Source organism: Lynx rufus, unplaced genomic scaffold, assembly GCF_022079265.1.
Source record: "Lynx rufus isolate CCGP_SWC_20201006 ecotype Redwood Valley unplaced genomic scaffold, mLynRuf1.p SCAF_18, whole genome shotgun sequence".
NCBI lineage: Eukaryota > Metazoa > Chordata > Mammalia > Carnivora > Felidae > Lynx > Lynx rufus.
The window spans coordinates 34,828,346-34,845,121 of NW_025814832.1; the positions used below are offsets into that span (position 1 = coordinate 34,828,346).

At 39.3% G+C, this 16,776-nt stretch overlaps 1 protein-coding gene across 1 annotated transcript in view; it reads left to right on the forward strand.

The window, feature by feature from the left end:
• The first annotated feature begins 2,346 nt into the window (after positions 1–2,346).
• The window catches only part of ABCA10 (ATP binding cassette subfamily A member 10), a 69,576-nt gene continuing 55,146 nt past the window's right edge, over positions 2,347–16,776 (forward strand). Inside the window, exons 1-5 of the mRNA XM_047080542.1 lie at positions 2,347–2,442; positions 4,230–4,434; positions 6,259–6,423; positions 6,772–6,875; positions 9,218–9,444. Of these exons, the coding sequence (XP_046936498.1) occupies positions 2,347–2,442; positions 4,230–4,434; positions 6,259–6,423; positions 6,772–6,875; positions 9,218–9,444 (797 nt within the window). The remainder of the gene's footprint in view (positions 2,443–4,229; positions 4,435–6,258; positions 6,424–6,771; positions 6,876–9,217; positions 9,445–16,776) is intronic.

The window sequence follows — 16,776 nt, forward strand, 5'->3', positions numbered from 1 at the left end:
TTGATAAACAAGGATTATTTACAATCTGAGAATGTCCAATTTATGTGCAGCTGGAAAAAAAAAGTAACTCAATCATTCAAGGTCCACCATCTTGCCTAAACTATTAAACTATGAAAACAGGTATTCGATATTTCGATTAGCATAATTTTCATAGTGGTAGTTGAGAGTGAGGGGCTGGGGTCCAAACCCTGCTGTAGACTCACATGTTGGCTCTGCCTGTATTTGAACATCTGCAAATAACTTCCACCCTTAAGCCCCACTTTTCAAATCTGTAAAATGGTTGTAAATGTAATACTTCATACGTCATAGGTTTACTTTCAATAGTAAATAAGGAAATTTACTATTCACATACTTTCTAGCACGTAGGAAACCAGTCAGTACAAGGGGCCATTTAGCTGAAGTGCAAAAGTTAAGTTTTAGGTGAAGACTCATCATGTGAATTATGCCGATTTCTGAGATGATCGTCCCTCGTCTACCCTCCATCTGCCCAACTTCTATTCTTTTTAATCTGCTCTTTTTTTGACTTGGGTGTCTAATTTTCAATCCTTAAAAGCTCATAGAGACTAACTCAGCACCGTGGGTTTTTCTTCCTTTTAGAATTTGATCATTTTTTTTGTGTGTGAATGCCAGAAAGAACAATAAACAAATACCACGTGCCATGCTTAGCCAACCATCCATAACTACATACTCCCCACTGAGTAATTGGACAAGAAACACATGGGAGGAAAAAAAAAAAAAACAACTTATCAAGTAAAAAACATTTGGCAGGATTTTTCCACATAGGCTGTGACCTGTTTTCAGAGGCCAAATGGAATAAAAACAGTTTTAAAACAGGCAAACATTTGCAGAAGAGCTTTTGAAGGATTCTTAGCTGTTCTTCTAGACAAAAAGAGAACAGTGAATCAGAGGTGCTTCTAAGCTCCTCACTCATTGTCCTGACAGTAAGTCCGATTACATTCCACTTTGCATAAGGTAAGTAAGGCTTTAGTAAAGTGTACATATAGCCAATGCCAAACATTTTGATTGACGTTGTTAAAATTATTTTATTGTTCTGATATTTCTAAATTATTGTATGTTTTATATGGAAGACCTGATGAGTGATTTAATTTTTTAAACTCAGTTATATAGTGTTTTAGTATGATAGGAAAATGGAAGAGAGACTCAGAAGTGTGTACGAATATAACTAATTTTCAGGGGGTCAGCTTCATACGTCTCTGGTTAGCCTTTTGAGAATTTGCTGAGTTTTACTTCTTGGGAGTGTGTTGGCATTAGGACAGGTTATTTTTCCCCGTGGCTTCTTTTTTCTTTTAAAATGTCCTTGTGGGTAGTTTATTGAGCTATTCAAACAGAACCTCGAAGATAAATGTTTTGACTTAGAAACTTTCTCAAGTTAGAATTTATAGATTATTTTGATATTTATAGCTTTACCTTTTCTTTCATCAAAAAAAAAAAAAAACAGAAACAGAGGAGGTTCTCTGAACACTGTTATTATATATAACATCAACATTTATTCAAATTAATTTAAACGACCAGAGTTCTGATACTGGCCAAATTCCAATCTCTGGAATTTCACATTGAAAATACAGAAGGATCCCTATTATACATCATGGTGATCTACAAATCAATTACTTCAATAATATCCACTGACATGTTTTTGGTCTCCCTTTGTATTTGTCTTACATTCTTACTACATAAAAGAGGACTCATGAATTTAAGAGGAGAAATTAGCTCTTTGGGTTCTAAGAATGACTATCATTGTTATTCGACTTTGCTTTACTCAGTGGTTACCTAGATATTAAATAAGCATGCAAAAGTGTGCCATTCGATGTGCAGACTGCTGGTGGGCAATTCTCTGACCAAAAGAAAGAAAAGAAACGCAACCCCCCCCCAAAAAAAACCCACCAAAACTGGTTACGGTTTTATTTATTCTTTTTTTTCTTTAAGTAAAGAGCAAAGTGTTTTTTGGATTCTAAACATCGCTAACATCCTATTCCCTGATATACTTTAGATTGTTGTAATGTTGAGATTTGTCAGAAAAAAGTTACTTTTGAGACAAGAGAGGAAAGACCTCCTATACTGCCACCATCATCACTCATTGCCATGAGAGCCTGGAGAGAAATACTTAACCGCTGACAAGATAATTTACGTTTGTTAATACTTAAACCAAAAACCTACTGAATGTTTTTCTGCAGAGTCAAATAAGGCATCAAGTTAATGCACTTGAAGCTATGTTTTCAAAGTGGTCAGAAGCTTTTCTGTAATTGGGGTTATTTTGGTCTTTTTTTTTCCTTCTAGTTACTGCTGTGCAATATTTACCTCACCCTCTCTTTCCATGAACAGAAGAAAATGATTAAAAAAAAGATAAGCGTGTATCAACAAACTCAGGCCCTTTTATACAAGAATTTCCTTAAAAAATGGAGAATGAAAAAAGAGAGCTTATCGGTATGGGTCACGATGTCTATTTTCCCGTATTTAGTGAATGAAAACCATCATTTAGTATTATGCTGTTTGTGTTGCTTTTTTATGTTCACATTCCACAGGCTAGTTGGTTTGGAGTTCTAAATAAAACATTTTGCAAATATTGCAGAATAAGATATAAGATATATTGCAGAAAAGGATAATACTTATGGTGAATTGATGAGATTTAACTGAAGGACTCAGATGATAGCTCCTGAAAAACAAAGTAACGTTTCATTGACTTTGATTTACTTCATTACTTTGATTTATGTTTCTGATTTACTTTGAGCCAACTTCAGTGTTAGGGGGAAAAAAATGAAACAAGTTAGGCAAAATGAGATAGATTTTAAATGAGTAAACCATTGAACTCTACGGGGATGTTTGGATTAAGATTCTATTAATTAGGAGGGCTGAGCGAAAAAATCTATGAGGAAAAATTAGGGAACTCTTTTGGGATCTTTTCAAGACTATGCTTTTTGTAAACACAGAGTGGCTTCAGGGAACAGCCAGATCGATCTCTGACTGTCAGTATCTCTGCATTCTGTTGAGTTCCTCGCATCAGGGCATAGACATTAGGGTGAAGACATTTGCTGAATGTTACCTTGAGGTGTATCTGGGGCTGCCTCGGCCACGTTGAGGCTGTATTCTGTTTAAAAATAGCAAATAACATTTCACCGGGAGTTGGCAGAGTTCCGATCGTTGTTTGCTTTCTCTGTGAGAGCTCTTGAAACAATTCAGTTCTAATATTTCAGCTGCTGTATCGATGAAGGGTACATTTTTGATAATCGCGTCACCAGAATTTTAAAGGCAACTTATCAAAAATGTTTTAAATTTCAAGATGTAGAAATAAAGCCACATCCTATCCTATTGACCCACGACCCAGAGTTGACGAGGGTTGACCACTTGCCATCTTTGCCTTCTTTGTCTTTGTGTCTCTCCTCTTCAGGAGATGGGGCGCCTGGATGGCTCAGTGGTTTGCGCTTCTGACTTTGGCTCAGGTCATATACTCTCACGGTCTGTGAGTTCGGGCCCTGCATCGAGCTCTGTGCTGACAGCTCGGAGCCTGGAGCCTGCTTCCGATTCTGTGTCTCCCTCTCTCTCTGTCCCTCCCCAGCTTGTGCTCTCTCTCTCTCTCTCAAAAAATAATAAATAAACATTTAAAGAATACTTCAGCTAGAACCTACAAGAATTAAAAACCTATTCTACATAACCACTAATACACTTCACAAAATTAGCCAAAATTGCATATGATCATCTCAAGTTCAATTTTCTAAAATTTCCTGAAAAACTTTTACAGTTGGTTTCGATAAGCCAGGAATCAATAAGACCATCTCATACCTTGTTGAATATTCATGTTCTGCATCTATCTGATTGCTACTCATGCTGTCATTTAATTCATTCCTTTGCCTTCTACGTTTCTTTAAACAGAAAATTAGGTTGAAAGGTGGGATTAGCTTCAGGTTGAACATTTTTGGCAGGAATATCTCATATGTGATGCTATGCACTTATATTGCATCACATATGAGGGCATACACTCAATAGTGGCTCACTACTGGGGATGCTGTGTTAGTGGGTTAAGATCAATGGGCGTGTTTGATATGATTTCAAAGTTGTGTATTTTTGAAATTGGTATTTGGGGAAGGCAAAAGTCAGAGAGAGAAATGAAACTCAATGCTCAATGATAGTACTTTCTGTCCTCAAATGTGTTTGCGTGTTTCTTGATATCTGGACCACATCATAACTTGACTCGTTTTTTCTTTTGTGTACTGGAGGAATGGACAATAACATTGCTTCTTGGGCTATATTTTTGCATCTTTTCGGGACTCTTCAGAGCGACCCATCTTCCTGAACAGCCTCCTCATGTCCTGGGACGTGTGGATGAATTTAATGACTCTGATCTGGTGGTGGCATATACCCCAGTCACTAACATGACACAGAAGATAATCGATAAGATGTCTTCGGCTTCATTTATGAAAGGTGTGTTGCCCGATGTTTCATTATTATGCAATCTGCACATGTTTAACTTGAAGTTTATTGTGCAAATTGAGTTTATTTGCCTAGCCTATGGGTCAGTATTTCTCAACTGGGGCGAGGACCTTTATTCTATATGCCACGTGGGGGTTGGTGTAGGGTTACAGGTGAGGGTAGGTGGGTGAGAAGTGACATCGGCTTAACCTGGGGTTTTTCAAATCACACACACTCCCTTCAGCCCTCTCATCCTTGAAATCTGTGCTGTTGTGGGTCATCATTAGTATATGTTCTGTACTCCAAAAAGTAAGGTGGGAATAGGAAAACGAGTTTGAACCATATTCTAGATGATTTCGCTTCTTCCCCCCGACCACTTTCTTCCGTTTTTTTGTGATTCTTCACGGCAGCTTCTGGGTCTCTGACTTCTGCCTGTCTCCCTTACCCACATCGGCCATGTGCTCTGACTGAACAGGGCTCATTCTACCCTGATCTGGTTTTCCATGCCTCCCCTATTTGGTCATTTACCACATCTCTTTTTAACTTGGGAAGCATTTCCAAAAGCCACAGGGATTGGTCTCCCCGCCTGCACAGTGTAGGCTGTTTGCTGCCTTTTTAAAAAATGTTTATTTACTTATTTTGAGACAGAGTGTGTGAGTTGGGAGGGGCAAAGAGAGAGGGAGAGAGAGAGAATCCCAAGCAGACTCCCCCACTGTCACGGGGCTCGATCTCACAAACTGCAAGATCGTGACCTGAACCAAAATTCAGAGTCAGGCACTTAACTGACTGAGCCACCCAGGCGCCCCAGCTCTCTGCTGCTTTTAGTCCTTGGAGTCTCATGGCCCACTGGGTCCATCTATCCTTTTCTAATAGAAGCCCCAACTCAGCTGTCGTGCCAGCCTGTTCCGGTCATAGCTCCTCTCATGACACCTCATTCTACATTTGTCTGACTTGTGCTGTTTAGCCCAAATACTCATGTTTGGACCTTGACATTATTTGTATCCCTCTAGAGAAAAGCAGTGAAATTAGCATTGTCCTCATAAAAATTCCACAGCCTTGGGGTACCTGCCTGGGTGTCTGGGTCAGTTAAGCGTCCGACCTCGGCTCAGGTCATGATCTCATGGCTCATGAGTTCAAGCCTCGCATCAGGCTCTGTGCCAACAGCTCAGAGCCTGGAACCTGTTTTGGATTCTGTGTCTCCCTCTCTCTCTGCCCCTCCCCTGCTCTCACTCTGTCTCTCTCTCTCAAAGGTAAATAAACATTAAAAAAATTTTTTTTTTTAATTTCACAGCCTTGCTTCATGTTTGGAAAGATGAGTAGTTTTGAAAGATATAGCTACACTATGAAATTGAGTATGTTCTCCTCTTCATGCAGACATCATCCTGAGTGAGCTCTAAGTACTGTGTTAAAATTAGAGAAAATTTTAGAACATAATACATGAAAGTATAAAAAAGTATTTAAAAAGGAGATCATAAATTGGACATCAGAGGTTTCCAAATCTTCCACTAGTAATGGATTAATTATCCACTTATTGGATGGATTACTTCTACAGATTATAAACTCATCCCTTATGAACGTTCTGAGCTTAATTCTTAAAAACTGTTCTTAACTCCAAAGAACCTGTAGGTGGACTGTAACTACTGGTTTTTAAAAGACATTATGTCATTTACCTCTTCTCACATATTTACAGAGCGTAAAACAATAGGAAAGACTTTCAGTAGCTACTTTGCACCTTCTCAGGGATGGTATGTGACGCCTAATAAACAATTACAACTTGGTTTTGTGTTCTCTAGTGACGAGCTGATACGATTCTTTATATTTTTTCATGTGTGGCAGGAAGAAAAACCATTGGGGTTGCTGATAAAGAAATGATGGATACGGTACTTTTAGAAAGCCATCATGAAATGGTGGGAATTGTGTTTAACGATACTTTTTCATATCAGCTGAAGTTGAATTGGGCATATGGACTTTCAATTGCAGAAGAACACTCTGAATATTCAGGTAACTACAGAAGAATTATACAATCTGTTTTGCAACTTCATCAAATCCCCAGTTGGTAACGAATGATAGAAACATTGATCAAATAAAAAAAAAAGTAATGTACTTTTTATTCCTGCACTTAGTGACCAGTCTTTCCTGTTGGAGGAGTCCAATGATTGTGGCCACCATGCCCTAATACGCTTCTTTCTGCCAGTTTTGCAGAAATGCTTTAAGCATGCTCTAGACTGTATATCCATGGGCTCTGAGCGGGCCTGTAGATATTTCACTCTAGAGCCAAAGTGAAAGGTCTTAATCCGCATGGATTGATGGCATTGCACAATGACGGCATGTTTTTGTCTTTCCTTCGAGAACACTGTTGGGATATGCGTGATGACATTTTTTGTTACGTGACAAGATACTGGCAAAATGGGTTTGTGGCTTTTCAAACTGCGATTAATGCTGCAATTATAGAAGTAAGTGACAAACTTAAGCGGTCTGCTTTATATCTTCGGTATTTTCTATCTGCTTTATATCTTCAGTATATCTTCAGTATTTCCCTATCTTCTTCTGCCTCGCCCCCACACTCTGAGGGGATTGTTCTCTGCTTCTTATTCCCAGAGAAAAAGAAGCTGGCGGATGGGAATATCCCCAACTTCCCGACGCAAAGCCTGTTCAACTACAGACCTGCTACTCACGACACCCATCCGTTTCCTTCTACCTCCTCTCTAATGTCTTTCCTCAATTCACAGGCTGAATCCTGTTCCTTCCAACATTATCAGGAAGGTTGCTCAATGGGTTTTCCCTTCTGTCTCCTCTTTCTTCAACTTCCCCCTTTCCTCTAGAGTCTTCTCTTTGGGATCTAAAATTATTAATTTCTCCACATATTATCGGGACCTTTCCTTATTTCCTCCTCAGGCAAGTACTCTCTAGCTCCCTCCTCTTAACAGCTAAGTTTCTTGAAAGAGTTGTCTTCACGTAGGCCCCACTCAATTCAGAATGACTTCTGTCTCACACCATACCACCCAAATGGCATTTTTTTAGGTTGGTAACAACTCCCATGTTGATTAATGGCTGACATTTTTCATCCCTTATCTTAATTGATCTTTTAACTAAATAACATAGCCTTTACCTGGTCTTCGTGTACTTTTCTAGCCCTTCCTTTTCAGTCTTCTTGCCAGTGTATCCAACTTCATACTCATGCTTCTTTATATCTGTAGTTCCACACGGTTCTAACCTAGGCATCTTTCTCCAACCTCTGTCCTTTCTCTAAACAATGTTATTCATTTCCATAACTTTAATTACAGTTTACATGCTGATTAAGTCGACTTGCAAACCAACAAACTTGTTCTAAATTTTTTTTAATGTTTATTTATTTTTGAGAGAGAGAGAGAGAGAAACACACACAGAGAGAGAGGGAGACACAGAATCCGAAGCAGGCTCCAGGCTCTGAGCCGTCAGCACAGAGCCCGACGCGGGGCTCAAACCCACGAACCATGAGATCATGACCTGAGCTGAAGTCAGACACTTAACTGACTGAGCCACGCAGGTGCCCCATAAACTTGTTCTGTAAGGGGCCAGATCATAAATACTGTAGGCTCTGGGGCCCAACATTTACTATGGCACGTATTGAACTCAGCTGTTGTAATGTGAAAGCAGCCATAGACAATAGGGAAATGAGCATGGCTCCGTTCCAATAAAACTTTATCTACAAAACAAGTGGTGGACCAGATTTGGTCCATGGACCATAGTTGGCTAACCTCTGCTCTCGTTCTGTGTATCTGCTTACAGAATATCTCTACTTTGATGCTTCCTAAGCAATTCAGACTAGTATGTTCAAAGCTGAATATGAGTATTTTTCTCTTAATGTGGCTGAGCCTTTCAAAAGTTTTGCTATCTCAGTGAATGCCAAAGCTACCCACCTAGGTGACCAACTAGAAACTGGGCAATTATCAGAGAAAATCTCCTCTGCCTCACCCATTACATCCAATCTGTCATCTAGCCCTGTTCATTCTAAGCTGAAACCCATGTACTTAACTCCACCACCAGCACTAGTCGAAGCCATTTTTTGGCTTTTGCCATCTTTTATCTTTTATCACCTTTTGCCTGCCCTATGGGAGTAGTTTATTTCTTTGGCCCCATCTTCTTTCTCTCTCCCTCTTTTTCTCTCTCCCTCCCCCCCTCTCTCTTGCCATCAGCTTTGCTTCAAGGACCTGTCTCCTGTGCCTCCGACATTCTACACTCCTTTCCTTTGCACATGCTGTTTCCCCTGCCCAGATTGTCTTCTCTATCTTCAACTCTCCCCACGCCCCCCAGCTTTATTTAGGTAAGATCATTATATACATAAATGTCATTTGTTCAGGGAAGCCTTGCCTGTGTTTCGTCTCACAGCACACTCTGCTTCTCTGTTAAGGCAATTGCTCGATTATCATCAAACAATTGATTGTGCAGTGAGTTATCTGAGATCTCCCCTTCCTTCTCAGCCCCCCCCCCATGAAATATAAAGCTTCGTGAGAGGGAGGAGTGTTCCTGTGGATCCCTGCTATCACTCCATCACCGATCATAGTATACTATCATAGCATGATAGACATCCAAGCAACGTCTAAAACAGCTCTTAGAAGTAATGTCAACTAATCCCAAAAGTCATCAAGACTGTTCTCATGATATTCATAGTTCACCATATCTTACACAATGGAAATATGCAAATACTGAAGATGGAAAGAAGGAAAATGTGTATGGTTTTCTAATATATTTTTCTTTTTTGCTAATGTATCTTTCTATAGTTAAGGTAATGCATCTGTTTAACATCCCAATTTAGCTCACAACAAATCATTCTGTGATGGAGACGCTGACATCAGTTACTGGAATAAATATGAGGATGCCATCCTTCATTTCTAAGGGAGAAGTTATAAATACATGGTTTATTTTTATTTGTATAGTTTATTTCTCCCCTTTTGTATACTCTACATCGTTAAATGTTACAAAGGAAAGAAAGAAGTGTAAGAAGCTAATGGCAGTGATGGGTCTCCGGGAGTCAGCATTCTGGTGAGTTATGTTGCTTCTTTGCCTGTGTATCACCCCTTAAAAAAACAGAGAAGCCCATTAGGTTATAAAAGAAAGTTAGATGCAGTCAGGAATTTTTCTTGTGTGCATTCAATTAAGTAATTCGCTCAGTTCTATTGCATTTTAAGATGCTGGCAGTTGAAAATAAGGAAGGACTGTGCTTATGTTTCCCAGGGTTGAAGAATAGGAAATAGGGTGCTTGTTATCAATTAGCTATTGCCAGAAAAATGCCATATAACGAAACACTCTAAGGGGCGCCTGGGTGGCTCAGTCGGTTAAGTGTCCAACTTCAGCTCAGGTCGCGATCTTGCATTTTGTGGGTTCGAGCGCCACCTCAGACTCCATAAGTGCAGAGCCTGCCTGGGATACTCTCTCTTTCTCTCTCTGCCCCTCCCCAGCACACGCGTGTGCACTCTCTGTCAAAGTAAATACATAAACTAAAAAAAAGCACCCCAAAACCCAGTAACCTCAAACACCGATCATTCATTCCTTCTCATTCGTCTGTGGCATGGCTGGAGGCTGGCAGATCTCGTCTGGGCCTGGCTGGGTGTGGATCCACATTTAGGTCTCACCCAAGTCTGCCCACGTGCCTGTCAACCTCCATGGGTCAGCAGTATAGCGACATATTCTCCTCTAATCGCAAAAGTGCAAGAGAGCAAATCTCACTGCACACGCACATTTCAGGCTCCTGCTCGAGTCATATTTGATAAGATTCCATCCATCAAAGCAAGGCATGTGGACAAATCCAAAGTCAAGAGGCAAAGAAGTATATTCTGCCCACTCCAAAACCAAAACATGCCAAATAGCCAAGCCCAAGATCAGTGATACAGGTAATTATGTCCCTTCATGGAAGTGAAACAGGGAAGAAGGGAGTGAAAAATTTGAACAGCAAACTAATTTACCACAATGTTATTAAAACCAATTCATATGGGTGGTCAATAAAGGATTTGATTTGGGTGGGACAAAGGATTAGATGAGACAATATGTTTAAAGTACTTAGCACAGGAGCACCTGGGTGGCTCAGTCGGTTAAGTGTTCGACTTTGGCTCAGGTAGTGATCACACAGTTTGTTGGTTCGAGCCCCGTGTCAGGCTCTGTGCTGATAGCTCACAGCCTGGAGCTTCAGATTCTGTGTCTCCCTCTCTCTCTGTCCCTCCCCCCATTCATGCTCTGTCTCTCTCTCTCTCCCCAAAATAAACATTAGAAAAAAGCTTTAAAAGGGGCGCCTGGGTGGCTCAGTTGGTTGAGCATCCGACTTTGGCTCAGGTCATGATCTCCCAGTTTGGGAGTTCAAGCCCCGCGTCAGGCTCTGTGCTATCAGCACAGAACCTGCTTTGGATCCTCTGTCCCACTCTCTCTCTCTCTGCCCCTACCCCACTTGCACTCTCTCTCTGTCTCTCTCCTTCTCAAAAAATGAATAAACATTAAACAAATTTTAAAAATAATTAAGTACCTAGCACAGACAGTGTTGGCACTTATAAGGCACAAGGCGCATAGTAAAATGACTCTCTCTGTCTCCATTTATCTATTGACCCTTTTCCCATACACTTTGAGATAGCATATAATACAAACAGTCATAGCAGCAAACATTGAACTTAACATATTCCAGAGATCACTCACAGTTCGTAGTGCTTTGATCCTTATTCACAAGTAAGAAGACCAAGGCACAGAAAGGTAAGATTTTTACCTAAGAAAAATCCCTTCTTTTAACCACTATGCTACATAAGTCAAAAAGATTAATAAAAGGAAATTAGTGACAAGGTGATATTTTTCCCTTGATAGAAAAAGCTGTTAGTGAAATGTGCCAACAGAAATGCATATCATATTGTCTTTAGTGTTTTTGAAAAAAGAAAAAGAAAAACATTACGTATGGGTCCAACTTTCTAAGTGCCTCAAATGGAGAAAAAACACAGCAGAAGGTTTTCCTGATATAGAACTGTCCAGGTTGGCAGGGTTTACATTGGCTAGAGATTTTTAAAAATTGGCTACTCTTGTGTGCTATTGGGGAGAATGTTTGTGAATATGCTCTTCACCCTGGTTCTCATCAAAGACAAGGAAAAGAGATTTTTAAAATCAAATATTATGGGGGCGCCTGGGTGGCGCAGTCGGTTGAGCGTCCGACTTCAGCCAGGTCATGATCTCGCGGTCTGTGAGTTCGAGCCCCGCGTCAGGCTCTGGGCTGATGGCTCAGAGCCTGGAGCCTGTTTCCGATTCTGTGTCTCCCTCTCTCTCTGCCCCTCCCCCGTTCATGCTCTGTCTCTCTCTGTCCCAAAAATAAATAAACGTTAAAAAAAATAAATAAATAAAAAAATAAAATCAAATATTATGAATTAAAAAGTATGGCTTTGACAATCTAACTTCCAAGAGAATACCATTACCAAATGCAGGCATCCCAGTTATTGGAGTAAAACTGATTTATTTCTTATAAAGTCCCCACATTCTTGTATATTTTACACTCTTATGTTTTCTCCCTGATTACACACAAAGTTTGCTATAATCTACTTAACCCAAATAAGGCTCAAGAATGCAGATTTTTCAAAATATGTGCAGAAATTTCAAAGGATCTCCAGAGTAATTTCTTCTATAAAACATTGTGAATAGATCATGAGAATTATTTACAGCACTCTCTTTATAACCATACATATCTGTTATATGAAATTCTAGCAATTTCAGTTCTATGAGCCATAATTATCTTAACAATTAAGAGAATTTGGTTTAAATAATACATGAATTATGATTAGCTCCTATTGGGACTAATTTTTTTTAAGAGGGTAGAACAGGGAAACAAAGGGATAAAACAAATGATTGAAAACAGAATTTTTTGCTTGATTTTTTTCCTTTATTAGACAATAATTAGCTGTTCCCCTAACATTCTTCAAAGATGACTGATTTTTTAAATACCGTTAAAAACTCATGGATCTGAATATGCCTACTAGGATTCAAGCCACTGTAATTATTATTCTTATTGAACCCCAAATTGTCCCATCTTTGGCCAAAGAGAGTCAAAGGTTAGTTTCAGATTCTTTTTGACAAGATTCCAAGTGGATTTTTTAAAAAATAAATTTCTTGCTACTTTGTGTGGCAAGATTTCTTTTAGTTGGCAAAAGTATGTCAAGAACATTGCATACTGGGGGCGCTTGGGTGGCTCAGTCAGTTAAGCGGCCGACTTCGGCTCAGGTCATGATCTTGCGATCCATGAGTTCGAGCCCTGCGTCGGGCTCTGTGCTGACAGCTCAGAGTCTGGAGCCTGTTTCAGATTCTGTGTCTCCCTCTCTCTGAGCCTCCCCCGTTCATGCTCTGTCTCTCTCTGTCTCAAAAATAAACGTTAAAAAAAAAAAAGAACATTGCATACTAGAAATATTTTTTGTATATTTATTGGATTGGTCATTGTTTCTAGCCTTTGTCAACAGAAGAGATAGAATAATGACAATGTATTCTACATTTTCATATAGAATAACACACACACCATTAAAGATAAATGTCTTATGAATTCATACTGATAATTACAAGTCAAATATAGTTGAAAAGCATTTACTTAACCTCTCCCATATTTCTACTAGGTCTCCTTTCCTTTGCACTGAGACATACAGAGAAGGTGAGAATTAGGATATCCCTAATTATTCATTTGTTTTATCCAGAAATATATATATAATGGGTCTAACCATACGAATAGTATTACTTCAATACACTAACTGAAAACAAAGTACTGTTTTCCAACAGTCTCTCCCAATCCCCCCCAGTTGTTTATAGTTTATGCATCTATACTGACAGAATACAAAACACACTTTCTCCTTTTAAAACATCGTGTAGGGGTGCCTGGGTGGCTCAGTCGGTTGAGCATCTGACTTTGGCTCAGGTCATGATCTCGCGGTCTGTGAGTTCGAGCCCCGCGTCGGGCTCTGTGCTGACAGCTCAGAGCTTGGAGCCTGCTTCAGATTCTGTGTCTCCCTCTCTCTCTGCCCCTCCCCTGCTCATGCTCTGTCTCTCTCTGTCTCAAAAATAAATAAAAACATTAAAAAATAAATAAAACATAGTGTAGTCTTAGTTCTACAAGTAACTACAATTTTTTCTAATTAAACATTTCATTTGGAGTGGATTCATACTCAGTTTTTTCCAATTTTATTGTAGAGAGAGAGAGAGAGAGAGAGTGAGCAGGAGAGAAGGGGAGAGAGAGAGAGTGAGCAGGAGAGAAGGGGAGAGAGAGAGAGAGAGAGAGAGAGAGAGAGAGAGAATCTTAAGCCGTCTCCATGCTCAGCTCGGAGCCTGATGGGAGGCTCAGTCCCATGACCCTGAGATCATGACCTGAGCAGAAATCAAGAGTCAGACACTCAATTGACTGAGTCACCCAGGTGCCCCGATTCATACAAAGTTTTAAAGAAATTTGTAATGTATATTTATTTTTGAGAGAGGGGGAGAGGGGCAGAGAGAGACAGAAACACAGATTCTGAAGCAGGCTCCAGGCTCTGAGCTGTCAGCACAGAGCCCGACACGGGGCTCAAACTCATAAACCGTGAGATCATGACCTGAGCTGAAGTCAGACACTTAACCAACTGAACCACCCAAGTGCCCCCATACTCAGTTTTAAGAAACACATTGCGTGTCCTCTTTACCCAGTTTCCCCTAAGGATAACATCTTGCAAAACTATCGTATCATATCATAATACAGTTAAATTATGGACATTGATATAGTTAAGATACAGAACAGTTCCATTGTTCCATTATTATAGCCACATCCAACTCTCTTCCTTATCCCCCAACCCCTAACCCCTGCTAACCACTAATCTGTTCACCATTTCTATAATTTTGACATTTCAAGAATGCTGCATAAATGGAATCACATGGTTCATCACCTTTTGGGGCTTTTTTTCCACCTACTAAGTCCAATTTCCAAGTACAATTTCCAAGCACTTCATCCAAGTTTGTATTTATCAATGGTTCGCTCCTTTTTCTTGCTGAGGACTATTCCATTGTAGCAATATCTCTGTTTGGCCATACCTCTGTGTAGCTGTTCAACCTTTGAAAAAGAGAGGAGTTGTTTCCGGTTTGGGAGTATTACAAATAAAGCTGCTATGAACCTTGATGTCCAGCTATTTATATGAACATAAGTTTTCATTTCTCTGAGGTAAATGCCCGGTGGTATGATTTCTGGCTTGCATGGTAATTTAGTTTTATAAGAAACTGCCAAACTGGTTTCCAGAGTGGATATACCATGTTATATTCCCACTCGCGATTTATAAATGACAAAAGCATTTGAGTTGGTTCATGCTTTTATACATGTATTGGCATTTACATATGTCTAATATTCTTATTAACTCATTGAACGTAATATTGTCCATTGTCTCTCATTTCTTTTCTTTTTAACTAATCGTCATGTTTCACGTTCTCTTTACCCCAATCTATGACCAGCTCTTTAAAAAAAAAAATACTCTTAAGTATTAGGAGTAGATGTTTCCATGTATGAAGATTTACCCTGTCTTCAAAACTTAATTGAATAAGATTGTTAGGTGTTTAGTCTTATAAAAGATTTTTAAAATTTCAAAGCAAGTAATGAGAGCATGAGAGGAAGACTATGATCTTGTTTATTGAGATATAATTGATATTTAATATTATATTAGTTTCATGTGCAAAACATAATGATTCAATGTTTGTATATATTGTGAAATGATCACCACAGTATGTCTAGTTACCATCTATCCCCCACACAGGTTTACAATCTCTTTCTTGTGATGAGAACTTTAAAGATCCACTCACTTAGCAACTTTCAAGTAGATAATAGCATGTTATTAACTATAGTCACTAAGCTGTGTATTACAGTCCCATGACTTACTTTATAACTTGTCCGTCCTTTTTGGTCGCCTTCACCCATCTCGCCTGCTCCCCTCCCCCACCTCTGGCAACCACCAATCTGTTCTCTCTGTATCTATGAGTTTGTTTTTTGTTATGTGTGTGTTTTTTCTTTTAGATTCTACATATAAGTGAGACTATGTAAGATTTCTCTTTCTCTGTCTGACTTACTTTACTTAACATAATGCCCTCAAGGTCCATCCATGCTGTCGCAAATGGCAAGATTTCCTTCTTCTTTCTGGCTGAATAATATTCTGTTGTGTGTATCTCTGTATGTCTATATAGATATCTCTCTTACCTATCACATTTTTTTGTCCTTTCATCCGTTGATGGACACTTAGGCTTCCACATCTTGGCTATTGTAAATAATGCTGCAATAAATGGGGGTGCAGATCTCTTTTTGAGTTAGGGTTTTAATTTCCTTCAGATAAGTATCCAGAACTAGAATTGCTAGATCATTTGGTAGTTCTGTTGTTAGTTTTCTGAGGAACTTCCTTGCCGGGAAAGCTATAATCATTTTTTCCCCTCAGATTGTATTTAATATTAAGTCATGTTCTTTATATGTTTTGGATATTTTTTTAAAATATAAGTTATTACCAAGTTGGCTGACATACAGTATATAGAGTGTGCTCTTGGTTTGGGGGGTAGATTCCCGTGATTCATCGCTTACATACAACACCCAGTGCTCATCCCAATAAGCACCCTCCTCAATGCCCATCGCCCATTTTCCCCTCTCCCTCACCACCCATCAACCCTTAGTTTGTTCTCTGTATTTAAGAGTCTCTTATGGTTTGCCTTCCTCTCTGTTTGAAGCTATTTTTTTCCCCTTCCCTTTCCCCATGGTCTTCTGTTAAGTTTCTCAAGTTCCACATATGAGTGAAAACATGATATCTGTCTTTCTCTGACTGACATATTCACTCAGCATAATACCCTCTAGTTCCATCCATGTTGTTGCAAATGGCAGGATTTCATTCTTTCTCATTGCCAAATAGTATTCCATTGTATACATAAACCACATCTTTATCCATTCATCCGTTGATGGACATTTGAGCTCTTTCCATAATTTGGCTATTGTTGAAAGCGCTGCTATAAACATTGGGGTCCATGTGCCCCTATGAATTAGCACTCCTGTATCCTTTGGATAAAAGGCTATAATCATTCAAGCTTACCTCTTGTATACATGAAAATGCTATTCACCGGTGATAGTAACAACTTAATTTATGTACTACACAAGATTATAAAAAAGGATTTCAAATACATTATTTATACAAAGTGCTGAAAGGTCTATGTAAATATAAAAGGTACTTGGCAGTTTATTAGTATTTCATGAAAGGTCAGTTTTCAAAAGCGAGAGCTATTTTCGTGTTTAAACATACCTTTCCATTTTTTCCCACAAATTTTCACAAACAACCATGCTTTGGCTACGGTGATATAGGGTCACCATTGTCCAGCGCTAATGACCATGAGACC